At 42.4% G+C, this 13,676-nt stretch overlaps 1 protein-coding gene across 1 annotated transcript in view; it reads left to right on the top strand.

Annotated features, from left to right (window-relative positions):
• Window positions 1-4,558, top strand: part of atrn (attractin) — a 149,942-nt gene extending 145,384 nt beyond the window's left edge. Inside the window, exon 29 of the mRNA XM_083924040.1 lies at window positions 4,199-4,558. Within this exon, the coding sequence (XP_083780166.1) occupies window positions 4,199-4,323 (125 nt within the window). The 3' untranslated portion in view covers window positions 4,324-4,558. The remainder of the gene's footprint in view (window positions 1-4,198) is intronic.
• Window positions 4,559-13,676: the final 9,118 nt, after the last annotated feature.

Raw genomic sequence — 13,676 nt, 5'->3', positions numbered from 1 at the left:
CCTCCAGAATTTTATGTCCACTGAAAGGGGATAAAACTGACACACATTTTGTTTACATCTTCAGATAAATTGTCTCCACACTGGTAAAGGTGGTTTCAACAATTTATTTGTACTTATTTCTTATTATCATAAATTGATTTGTTTGTGCTTTCTGACAAACAACTATAAATATAAATAAAAGTGATTTGATTGTGGCTTATTAGTGCCACCTCTTAACCATGTAAACAGTAATTTCTGTGTCGCTGCAGCAGTCCATCAATCAAATTTACCATTTTATTCTTGTGAAATTATCTAATAACAGACAGCAGAAAAAATGACTGCATATCAACACCTGTATTGTGTCATGACATATTTTGTCAGTAACAATAATGAGATATCTCAGAGAAGGGGTGAAGATGACAGAAAGTTGGCTTCGTGCCTGTACTTGTCTCTGCAGGAGGGTTGTCATTGTTTTGCAGAAGTTTTATTTTTCTCTTAGAATTTTTGTTTTTCCCTTAGAATGTGAGAGCAGCATTTTGGCGTAATCGATTCTGGGGAGCTTTCAAGAAGAAAAGTGTTTTGGGGACAGATAAATTTAAAGGCCAAGACAGGATCAAACGTGTGTTTTCAGATGTAGCCAGCTCAGTCCTACCTGACTCTCGGCAGATCGTTCTGCCTTGACTTCGCCTTGACTCCGCCTAGCTCCACTCAACCATCTGGGATCGCTCCATAGGAAACTGATTTCAGGTGGTCGAGCCAATCAGGACCGCCGGGCAGAGTTTTATAGATGTGACGTAGCGGAGAAGCGACTGTTGTGATTCAGACAACAATGGCGGCTCGCATCGAGGAAGCCGGCGTCAAATTCGATGCTGCTGTTTCATTCGTGTTTCCAATCCAGTGAATCTTTCTTCTTTAAAAGAACACCAGAGAACGGCTCTGAAGGCTTTTGTTGGAAAGCCTGTCGGCTGTTCTGTTTTATTTTTTCCTGCTTCGCTCTCATCAGCGTCACAGGTTGGTTTCGATGTGAGTGGTTGAAGTAGCACGTCTGTTAAGATGATGGACAAGTGGTTTATCCAATCATATGCAAGGATTTTTGATAAAGCCCAGCCTCCTGAAATCACTTTCCGATGGAGCGATCCAAGACGGATGAGTGAAGCAAGGCGGAACGAAATTCACCTGGAGAGAGTCAGGTTAAGTTCAGTCATGGATGGACTCACACCGACCTAATTTAAGTTATTGCATTATGAAACTATGATACAACATCAATTAAATAGGACCCTGGATTATTATTTAATATTGTGGCAGTTGTTTTTTAGTCATTTTACGTCCATTTTAGTTGTTTTGTACGTCTCTGTGATTGTTTTGCATCTATTTTTAAGTAATTTTGCATCTTTTTGTCTATTTTTAGACATTTTACATTTCTATGTCGTCGTTTTATTTCTCGTTGTGGTCATTTAGCATCTCTTTATGGTTGTTTTGCATCCCTATAGTCATTTTTGTCTCTTTGTGGTCATAGTTGGTAGTTTTGTGTGTACTTGTGGTCATTAAGCACCTCTTTGTGATCATTTCTTTTTTTTTCAGTAACATTTTATGAGTCAGGAACCCTGGACTTCAGTAATCACGTAATCCATCCATGACCCTGTGTGATCTCTGTCAAAACCTTGTCTTAAGATATTTATTATGTTTACTGTATTTAGCTGACATTATGCATATTCATTTTAATGAAATGACCTTAAACTTACAGGAAATCTGTTTGCACTGCACTTAATGAGAACCTGGAGGCTAGGTAGGGCATACAGATGGGAGTCTGGGAGATCAGAGGGGCACGATTGGGATCAATTCAGTCATGTATGTTGCAAATGTACAGTGATTAATAATAATGAATAAGTATTTGCCGTTTCTGACGATCTCTACACTGTGTATTACATTTTTACACAAAAAGAAATGCCACTCTGCGTTGCTGTTTGACACAAAGATTCTTCATAAAAAAGAAAGGACTTTTGCAAGCAGAACAAAAAGTAATTTTTCTTTTCCAGACAGTGAAATCCTCACACATAAATCGAAGGGGGAAAAAAAATAACACCCTGGACAGACCATCCCCAGTGACAGAAGAGAAGCATATGTGGTGTCGAGAGACACTGACAAACTCCTATAACAGGCTACCAATCATCTTGACCATGTTCTCATTTGTTTACAGTAATTATGGAATGGTAAATGTGACATGGGCGTATTGACTTTTAAAGACGCTGCAGCGGTCTCCTTGCTTTCCCTCATTTCTCTCCCCGCTCTCTGACTTCCTCCTTCTGTCCTTTCTGTCCTGTTCTGTGGTGAAATGACGGCTGCAGCCTGTGTGTTGCTTTCACTCTCGTCTGTGTTTCCTCCCATCATGTTGTCTTCTTTCTCTATGCTTTGAGAAAGCATTCTGCGCTTCTCTCTTTCCCCACTCTTGAGTTTTCTTTTTCTCCTTGATTTTTCCCCCTCTCCTCTTGTCAGTGAGGCCTGGGTCTAAAGTGCAGTCTGGTGTTGTTGCTTGCTTTTCCCTGTGCTCTCCGCCTTCGTTCTCTTCCTCCTTCTTTCTGATAGCACTGTGAATTGAGCCCATTTCTTCCTTTCATCCTCTGTTGCGTCACTTGCTCTCTTTACATTCCCATCCGTCCTTCATCTGTTTCCCTTATCTTTCTTTCCAAGACAGTCTGATAAGACCCAGGACTATGCACTTCACTCGGCTTTTCTTACAACCTATTTTTGTCTTATTTTCTATCTTCTTCAACAACTCAAACAAGAACTTGATTCCTGTCTTTTTTCCCCTTCTGTGTTTTAGAGCCTCTTTGCCTCCCACAGTTGCATTCCCCAGACGATCAGTTTGCCCCAGGCATTTAGTAATTACCACATGGGCCTTTTGTCATAACAAAACCGCCTCGGCTCTCAATTGAGTTTTCCCTCGAGCAGCTTTTGTTGAGACCATGTTAGCTGCGTCCCTACCATCTCCTCTTGCGCGAGAGGGTCCCCTGTTATAATGCTTTTAACTTGTTTCCCATCTGGCCGCGTTATGAATCCTCTGGCTGCTGTTTGTCGTCAGCTTCACGACCTCACAGCACATCTGTTTACAGTTATGTTCCAAAAACAGGCGCCCTCCTAACTCTCCAAACAGCCGAGAGGAGGTCAGCACTGTCCATTATCTGTGATTTGTATCTGAGCCTCATTTAAGCACTTTGAAACATCCTGTGCCCACTTTCAGATGAAGAAACAAGTTAATCATTGCAGCCTGTTTCACTGGAGACTATCAGACTGCCTGATTTCAGAGGATGTGATCCCTGCCACGGCTCCTCCCCTGGGAGTTTATATTTCGCCGTTGGCCGTGTGTACTTGATTGGGGCAAATGCATCCATCATTGGAGATTAATGGAGTTTATTGGAATTTCATGGCTCAGAGACTATGAATAAATGTTAATGAGGTGTGGTATGGAAATGATTGCCTGCACTGCCAGTCTATGATCTCTCAACGTGTGTGTGTGTGTGTGTGTGTGTGTGTGTGTGTGTGTGTGTGTGTGTGTGTGTGTGTGTGTGTGTGTGTGTGTGTGTGTGTGTGTGTGTGTGTGTGTGTGTGTGTGTGTGTGTGTGTGTGTGTGTGTGTGTGTGTGTGTGTGTGTGTGTGTGTGTGTGTGTGTGTGTGTGTGTGTGTGTGTGTGTGTGTGTGTGTGTGTGTGTGTGTGTGTGTGTGTGTGTGTGTGTGTGTGTCACACTCCTGCAGCACTGCCACTTGGGGCGTTAAGCTCGACTCTCCAGAGTGTGAAGGGGTGTGTCCGTGTGTGAGCACATTGAGAGGCAGTGTTAGGAGTGTGTGAAAAAAAGCCTCTGTAAGACAGAATTGTGTGTGTTAATTGAGTATAAAGATTTTTCTCTGTATTTGGAATATCAACTTGAACTTCCCAGTTTGATTGACATCTCTTTGTGCCCGAATTGCATTTTATCCTGTTTTCCCTTACGATAAAACGTATGGTACATACATTTCTTGTCTTCTGATTGCACAAAATTACTGTAACAATTTGTATCTTACTAAATACTGTATACTGTTAGTATGTGGTATATAAAATGGACACACATGTCATTTTCTTTTGTATTGAGACCCCGTAAAACAAATCTTTACTTTCCACGGCTTTTCACAGGTGTACATACGCATTTTCTTCACCTAACTGTGATATGTCTGTGTGCCTGTGCAGGTCTGGCAGTGGCCAGTGCACTGGTGGATGTCTCTCAGCAGATGTGTGTGGGCTTTAAGGAGAAGTCTGGAGGGCTGAGGAACCGCAAACAGCAACCCACCGCACAGCCATCCACCTGTATCTGACCACACCCCTTGTCCTCCTCTACCATGCCTCCACCCAGTGCTCTCCCATCAGCCTCCCCGCTTCGGCCCCCTCCTTCAAAGACTCCCACCAGCTTCCACTATGGCAAGGAGAGGTGCATGCTGGGACGCAGGACTGGAACATTTTGGTGAGGGGCCGAGTTGTCCGGCGGACCGGAGCCTCAGCGGGCTTCCCCTCCCTCTCCTATGGGAGTCCCCACGAACTGGATGACAGAAACTGGACACAAAGAGGGGGAGCAGTGGAGGGAGGGAGGGACAGAGCGGGTGCTGACTTCACCCCTTCCCCTCAAAAAAGAAAAAACATTTTACATTTGTCGACACCGCCTCGTTAGAGTCGAGGCGGCCGCGGCTTGCTGCTAGAAGAGATCCTCGTCTCGTAGTTTTTAAAAAATCCAGAGACTTTGCAAACCTTTTTGTTTTCATTTTCATTAAGTTATTGTTGTTTTTTTGTTTTGTATCATTTTATTTTAAGGACAGGAACAAACTGGAAATGTCCCGCTGTGCATGCACACACAAAACACACACGCACACACACACGCACCCGCACACACACACACACACACACACACACACACACACACACACACGCACACACTTCTAAAAAACAACTTTCCAGGCCCTTGTATCCATTTGTAGCCCATTGTCGCCTGCTGTCATGTTCACAGCTCAGCACTGAGGGCTACTGTCACTGAAGTCCTGTACAGTTTGGCCTCCGAGCAAGCTAACAGCATGTTCAGTCTTCCTTTAATGAGGATCCACTGTAGTAGACTGGCCCTGAAGCCCGAGCCCATCTAAAGAGTCTGTGACATTTCTAATCAGCCTCTCTTGTCTTCTGCCGTTGTCCTCTCTGTGGCCTGGCTGGAGCTTTGTCTCTGCCCGTCCCTCTCAGTCTCTGGTTGCGGAGCCAACTACCTTTCCTGCCTCTCTGGCAGCGTGGCCAAGTACAAAACAAGACCACAGCAGCATCTCATCCATGCTGGCTGGCTGGCTGGCTGGCTGGATAGTACGCCAGCGCCGATTGAAACCTTTCCAGCTAATTACTCCTTCAGTTGCTATGAAAGCCAATGGTTCTGCACACACAGGTGCACAGGCAGGGCTCTCGCACACAGAGCGAAACAGTTGGTGGTGAGAAAACCTCCCGCTGTTTAACGAGTGTCCTTTTGGCAGCGCTGCGCCTCAGGCTCATGTGAAACAGGCTTCTTATAGATCGTCTGACTCTGATTGACTGAAGTGATTAGGCTGATCGGCGTGAGCGGAGCCCGGGCAATGGTTCAGCATCCTCTCTGATCGTTGCCTAAGAAATCTATGGTCTCTAATTGCTGCTCTCGTGTCCCCGTATGCAACGCTCTGCCCACAATGCCAGAAATCCTGTTGCTCTCCCCTCGCTGTTCGATGAAGAATGTTCAGTGTCCCTGAGCTGCCCAATTAGCCCCTGCAGCAGTGACATTTGTGTTCATATCGATGCAGCTACAGTGGCGCTTCTAATGTCAACATATAAACTGTACTCTGAATATTAAGCACACACATACATTAGCAGAGTGAGCAGCCACAATGCAAAAATGGGACTAAAATGATAAATGGACCACATCTCATGGAGGACCTCGGGTATTGATTCAAAAAAAAAAGGAAAAAAAAGAAAAAGAGAAGGACATTCATTGCTTTTACTTAAAATTGCCGCTTGAAATTATCTTTTTGCCTGGTCTTAGTACTTGAGGTTGCTCTAAGCCTGTCCTTTTTCTATTTTTCCTTCCTTTTATATCAGCTCTACCTGCTCTTTCCACAGTCCTTATCTGAAATCACTGGTCCATTTTTAAATAAACCTTACTTCTCTTATTCAACTGGGGAAAATGAGGGAAAACACAGAATGGAAAAACACGAAGCAAACAGAAAATGGAAGTAAAACTACAGAGGAAATTTTGAAATGTCACAATTTTTCTGTTCTGTAGGGGCATCAGGGTCAGATCTATCCTTCTTGCCTTTTCGGCTTTCAGCACTGAATATCAGAGCAGGCTTGAGTTACTCCATAATAGTCATCTTTGCAAATATAAGTTTCAAAATATACCTCTTGCAGGTCTCGGACTGAAGGCAGAGGCATGCTCCGCTATAGAAACTATATATACCTCTTGCCTGACAAAGGTATTAACTTCCCATCTTCAGAGAAGTACAGTAATAGAACAATTTAATAACTCACTTTCAGCCCTAAAGAATGCAAGTCATATTTAGTCCCAGGCTGTTTTCAATGTACGAGAACTGCTCAACGTCTGGTTAAAGGGCACACTTTTAGCACTGGGAAAAGGTCAGAGCAGAAAGCATGAACAAAGTTGACATTCTGTAATTATAGAGAGCTGGATGTGCTCACAACTCCACTCAGTGAGTCCAGCTAGCGTTAAGAAGTCTTCTCTGGTCATACAGGATTCAAAGCACTCACTTTTACTCTAAATTACTTCTTTTTTTTTTTTGCTCTTTTCTCCACTACAGCAGCCTCTTTAAGCCATCATACCCAGTTTAGGTTTTGAAGTTTAAGCTTTTGCTTCTGCAGAGACTTGATGGTGGAAAATAACCACCCGTTATCCACCGACAGTGAAAAAATCTGCTCCGCAGTTGGTCAGTTTGTCCGCACGATTGAAAATTACAAGAAAACCCTTCAACAAAAAATCCTTTGAGTTGCAGAAAAGCTTTTATTAAACACAGTTTCATTCAGGAATGGCTGTCCACCTTTTTTTTTTTTACTTTGTCTACACTACACAGTCTGTCCTGCAGGCAACCAACCATCATTTGGCGGTGCTATTCAATTTCAAAAATCTTGTTGAGAGGGAACATTTTGGAATATACAAAGCTCTGTGGCTGGAGACAATATTCTTCAGCCTGGGCAGAAATGGTACCACTGTCACTGACTTCAGTAAGCTTTTGATTTTGGATCAAACCGTTTTTTACAACTTCCTTTTGTTAACCTGCTTGGCAAATTGGCACGGCTTAATTCATGGGACACCCAGATTTAGTAAACGCTCACACGGTGCTCCAAGCAGCTATAAAACAAAAGCAACAAAGTAAAACTGTGACTTTGAGCGGATGGTGACAAGCGAGGCGGGCGAACATAACCCCACGGTCACATAACCCATCATCAAATGGGCGATGTGTGTGACGTCTCTGTCCTCTGCAGCATCAGCAGCACTCTCACTTTAACAGCAGCAGCTCTGGGATCAGACAATTTCTCGTTTATATTTGATTCTCTGTAAGAGAAATTCAGTGATGCACTTTTCATTTAAAAAAAACAAAACACAGATAACAATATTCAGTGACACTAACTGCTGTCATCTTCTGTTGTATTTTGTTTCACAAGAAGCGGCGATCTCATTTCTCACTCGTTCCACGGCTGATACAAATGTACTGTAGTAATTATTTCACCAAGAATGAAGAGAGTGGGTTTTTCTTCTTTTGTAAATGAATGTAAAATAAAATACTGTCTGTGCAGCCAAGGTAAATCTGTAAACTGGAGCTCACTGAGAGCGCTTTGTAAGTCCCAGCAGCAGCAGCGTGCTGTCATCCGTCCCTCTGGCCCTGGGAGACAGGACAGGACAGTTCAGTGATTAACACAGCACAGTAACAGAGAGGTCACGGATCAGACCACGTAAGAGCTGGTTCGCCTTCTTAAAGATGTGTTCAGAAAGACGTGAGAACTTTTTCTACTTGATGGTTCAGACGTACAGATCCTGGGTCTGATAGTGTCTACAAATTCATTGAAATGTTTGTTTTTAATCATAATGTTTGATTATTATATCTTTGACAAACTCAACTAGCCCATTTCAGGTCGGAAAACCAACTCCATTATCTGTAAATACTATTTGACCCAGTTCTGTTCCTACACAGAGTTCCTACACAGGTCTGCTAACTCTTTAAGCATCTAAAGTGATTAGGAGAGTTGCCGTTTCAACAGTTTTTCAAGACTTTTCACCCCTGGTCCGCCCACACAGGCGTTTTCATTTATTTTTGGCTGATTCAACGTCTTTTCAGGTGTGTGGGCGTTTACAGACGGCGCTTGATTGACTTCTCCCTCACTGTCCCTTTAGTGTTGTTACTCCCTTTAGGTTGAGACTAAATAAGATCTTTATGGTAGGGCTGGACAATACTACCACAAAATCCAAATACAATAACAATATATTGTCCCATTAACCTTCATTATGCTAAATACGACGTCCTGCTTGATAGGAATGTGACTGTTCCCTCACACTTGAATTCAAGACTTGTGTTGTCGTGCTGGTAACTGGATAGAAAGCATGGTGTGTTCAGCTCTTAATATTTTTTTGTTTCTTACTAAATCTCTGTTGTTTGGAGTTTATTTTTAGTTTCACGTTCCTGTTCGTACTTACAGATTTCAGCCTTATTTTAATGTTTACTGATCGCGTTCACAGTGCCCTGTGGAGATCAGTGTTGCTCACTGAAATGCATCCTTGAGGTCTAACAAACATGTTGAATCTATTTTCTTCCTCAAAAAATATGTTGTTTTTAACATTCCATTCTTTACATCCATGTTCACTTGCAGTCTCTTTCCCTGCCTTTGCTGTTTCTTGGCACATTAATTACTACCAATATTTCATTATTACCCCCACCTGTAGATGTGGAATACTGTGAAATCACGGGCAGGAATAATGTATTGCGTTAACCCACTCATCAAAACACTGGTCAAAAACTCTACAGGTTTAAGTTCCTGCTTGTGAAGCAGCCCTATTTAACACACATGATTGGTCACTGAGTTTGGTTAGCGGTCCTGTTCTCCAACAAAATTTGCTTGACACAACAAGAAAAAACACGGTGCCAGTACGGCTTTAAAGGGTCAGAATTGGCTGTTCAGCTCAGTTATGCTCAGCAGAAAACGACTGAAAAGTCTTGTGTGGGTGTGGCTGGTGATTTAAAATTTTTTTTAATTTAAAAATGCCCCTTTTTTTCCTGAATCACAAGCTGCAGTAGAGAGGAGTGTCCCAGATTTCCTAACTGAGACCCCAACGATGTGACAAATCAAAACTTAAAGAGCACAATACAAACCTTCTCCCTGTCCAGAGAAAGGTTCAATCTTTTGACTTTCTTCCTTCGGTCTAATGCACTGAAGCCCAGCCCTGTTGCTAAACATGAACCTGGGTCCTAAAGTTCAGATTTTCTAGATGATTACCTCTCTGCCATTTGGAGCTGCCAGAGAGTGAAGTGGGCCAGAGCCGCTTAAAATATCTGAGAGGGAGTGTGAAAGTTTGCGAAGGGAAATGTGTAGGAACCCTGAACGCGGTCTGTCTGCCATCCAGCCACCGTACGCGTCTAATTTGGTTTGATTTAAAGAGATGAGCGACTCCCTCTATCTCGCCCTGCTTTCCAAGCCTCGAACTTTATCGGGTAACACTTTAACTTTACAGTGGCCTTATTTCAGCTTATTAATCTCTGCATTAACTGAAATGTACAGCAACTACATATTTATAAAAGTATCATTACTGGAAATCTTACTAATATTCCTAATAAAAGTAGTTGTTTTTTTTGCTCAAAACAACAACATTAATATGTAATTACAATGCTTTTATGCACAGATTAAAGCAGTGGAATAAGGTCATTGTAAAAATATTACCCTCTCTTTCTTTCTGTCTTTGTATAGCGGCATTATATATACTGAGGAAGTAGTTTGTTAATATGTATAATTTAGCATTTGCTGTTTTTTTGTAAATAATGAGAACGTATTGTGAATGACATTTGTTGAATGGTTTTAAAAAAAAATCATTTATGGCAAACTTCTCCAGGCTTTTATAAATGTGACTGCAGTACATGGCATATTTTGTATGTAATACAGCAGTGTAAAGACGAACAAGCATTACTAGAAGCTGATGAAACTACATGTAAAACTCGAGGATAATAGCATACTGAAGTTGTAATTACTGATGTACATAAAAGAATGACAGAACATTTTTGTCTATTATTAAATGTGAAAATCCACCAATTGCTGTTTGTCTTGATAACTTTGTTTTACCCAATTTCCAACCTCCTGTTGAGCTTCTTTGAGTCTGCGCGGATTGCCAGAGGGATGGGGCCTCGTAATGTGCACACTTTCTGGTGAGATGTCTTTCAAGTAAGTACACTAGAATTTGTGCTCTTTGATGGCTCAACTACAAACACAAGTCCCGTTAGCGGCACCTTGAGGATGCAATGTTCACATCACAAAGCGTAACATTGGATGGAGTTCAGGGGGTCTTTAAAATCAAATGCACAAATCCACTGACGAGCATAAATGGTCCTCATAAAATTTCATGGCAATCTGCTTCGTTAAAAAGTTTTTTTTTTGGCTTGAGTTTGGCAGCAGATGAGTCTTTTTATGGGCTGTCCAAAATGGTAAGAGTTCATGCTTTAGGGAAAAGAAATGCAATCTGGTTATTGCATTTTCAGATCTGTTGTGTAAAAGTAGAAATTTAGGTTCGATGGTGATGGAATAAATAGTTAAGTTGCGTCGTAAAAAACGAATTCATCATGCGGGGACTGAATATCTACAGTACAGCCAATTTAGGGTTCCTTTTTTTACTTATGAAGTTGACCATTGGACCTGCTGGTGATGATGACCGAGAGGGCAACTTTATTCAGATGAATAAATCAAAAGGGCTCATCCTCTGGCTAGCTCTGCTCAGAAGTTTGATTTTTAATCACACTATTAGCAGAGCTTAAGGAATGGCAAACATCAGTCGGTCAGTTCACCACTATGGTACAGACCGAAATATCTTGACTTACCTTACATTTCTGTACAGACGATCATGGTCCACAGAGGGTGTGTCTGCTACGCCTTTAATGACCCACCCACTGTAGATCCAGCACCTTGACATTTTAAAACAGGATGTATTTTAACTCTGGTTTTGACTGTATACCTGTAAAACAAACATCTATTCATTAGTAAATGTTAGCATTCTAAACTAAGGTGAGCATTCTAAATCTATTTTTTTAAACATCTGAATGTTGACATTGTTATTGTAAGCGCATAAGCATGCTGATAAAAGGATTGATCTTAAATGTGGCACGGTGAAGTGGTGGTTAGCAGTGTCGCCTCACAGCAAGATGGTTTCTGGTTCGAATCCGGGCTGGGGCCCTTCTGTGTGGAGTTTGCATGTTCTCCCCGTGTCTGCGTGGGATTTCTCTGGGTTCTCCGGTTTCCTCCCACAGTCCAAAGACATGCAGGTGTTCGGTTCATTGATGACTCTAAATTGCCCGTAGGTGTGAATGGTTGTTTGTCTCTGTTCGTCTCTATGTGCCCTGTGATAGACTGGCGTCCTGTCCAGGGTGTACCGCGCCTCACGCCCGATGTCAGCTGGGATCGGGGGTCATTAATATCTACTGCAAATTCAGGTTTCAAAATTTAACTTTGAATTAACGTAATTCAATTTACAAAATTGTCAGTGCCAGATTGTGAAGTGTCCTAAGTGAAGAGTGTTCCTACTCTGAGGAGGATTCATGTGCCCAGAAATGACCATGGTTTTCTCCCACTTATATTATATGTGTAGAAGAGGAAACTTTTATAACTAAAGTCTAAGGTCAGGAGGTCACCAGAGACCGGGAGTGAGGATCACGAGTTTGAGAGATGATGAACTTGGGTTGAGCGAGCTGAAGGTAACACTAGAGGAAAGTTTTGGGGGATCGGGAACATTTTTAGTACTCATCACCAGGGGATAATAAACATCTCCGCCTCTAAAGTTTCAAGTCAATCTGCTCAGCAGGTGTCATGATGTCTCACTGTGGATCAAAAGTGAGAGACCAAAGGTTCTTCCCTCTTGTTGGACTGTCGTATTGTTGGCTGAAACAGCTAGAAACAAATGTGGAGAATTATTATTTGTAAATACACTTTTTCCCCGGGCCTCTTTGCAAATAATGGCTGCTATTTTTAATGCTGCTGTTGATGTTTCCCAGCCCTCCAGCTAAGCGGCGGCAGCAGAGGCTGAGTTTTGGTGAGCCGCTGTGTTCTCACCAACAATTATTCATCACCAGTCATCCTGCATCTCTCTTTCATTCTTTCTCTCCCTTTAATCTCCATGTCTTCCACCTTCCCCTACCTCCCTTCCTTTTTCTCCCTTGCCTCGTGTCTCTTTTTTGTTTCTCTCTCCCACTCTCTTCTCCTCTTTTCACTCATGATCTTTTTCTTTCGCCTCTCGGCTCTCATTTCCTCTCTCTCTCTCTCTCTCTCTCTCTCTCTCTCGGTCCTCTTCTCATACTCTGTCACGCTTTGTCTGACACCCTTTTCTCTATCTTCCGTCCCAATTTCTCCTCTCCCCATCTCCCACTCATCTCATCCTTCAATATTTATTTTTAATTTTTCCATCACCTCCATCTCTGTCACCTCTCCCTTCTTTCCTCTTCCTCTGTCCTATATCTTTTCATCGCCCCCTCTTTCTTTTTCTACTTCCTCCTCCCCGCTACACCTTTTTCTTCTCCTTTTCCTCCCTCCCTTTCAACTGTTACTTTTTCTTTTTTTTCACCCACTCTTTACTTCCTCCCTTATCACTCCTGCCTCTCCATTTGTTTTTTCACTCTTGTCTTCCTTAAAATGTCTTCTCTCCCTCTCCATCCCTTTTCCCTCCTTCCTTTATTCCTTTCTTCCCTCTCTGAATATTCTCCTTGTCTCCTCCTTCTCTCTCTTTCTTTCTTTTTCTATTACTAAGACGCTTCTCCAGTACTTTGTATATTTCTCTTCTTGCCCTGTCTTCTAACACTCCATCCCTCCTTTCTGTTCCCTCCATCTTTTTCCTTATTGTCTCACTAACTGTTTGTCTCTGGCTTCTCTCTTCTTTCCTTTTGTTTCCTCCCTCCACTTCTTTTCTTCCATTCTTCTCCATCATATTCTGTCCTCCTGCCTTTATCTCACTCTTTTCCTATCACCTTCTCCTTCTTTCTCCACTGCCTGGTCCGACCTTGTTTTCTCTCCCTCCCCCACCTCAGGAACTCTTCTACGGTGTAAACAGATGATTAGTTGCTGCACTTTGATTTCAAGTCTTTGGCTAAATCCATCCTGATCATTTTGACAGCCCGTGCACTGCTGCTCTCTTGCAGTTGGACGATAATGAGTCTCTTATTTTTTCCCCCCTCCTTCACATTATGGTGATGCTGTTTATGAAACCACCCCCACCCCCTCGAGTCTAATTCTTCGTAGGCTAAGATTGTTTGCAGACTTTACATTCCTCTACCCATTTCCAGGTCATCTAGTCTTTATTGCTTTCACCAAACAGTCTAATATAATTATCTCTCCTCAGCGTTGATTCAGACGTTTTTTCAGCAGAGCTGTCGGGGGCAATAACGTCTGTAAAAATTTCCCCCGTTGTATTTGAAATATG

This window comes from Echiichthys vipera (assembly GCF_963691815.1).
Source record: "Echiichthys vipera genome assembly, chromosome: 12".
NCBI lineage: Eukaryota > Metazoa > Chordata > Actinopteri > Perciformes > Trachinidae > Echiichthys > Echiichthys vipera.
The sequence above is the reverse complement of the archived record's forward strand: the minus strand, read 5'-3'. Positions and strand labels throughout refer to the sequence as shown.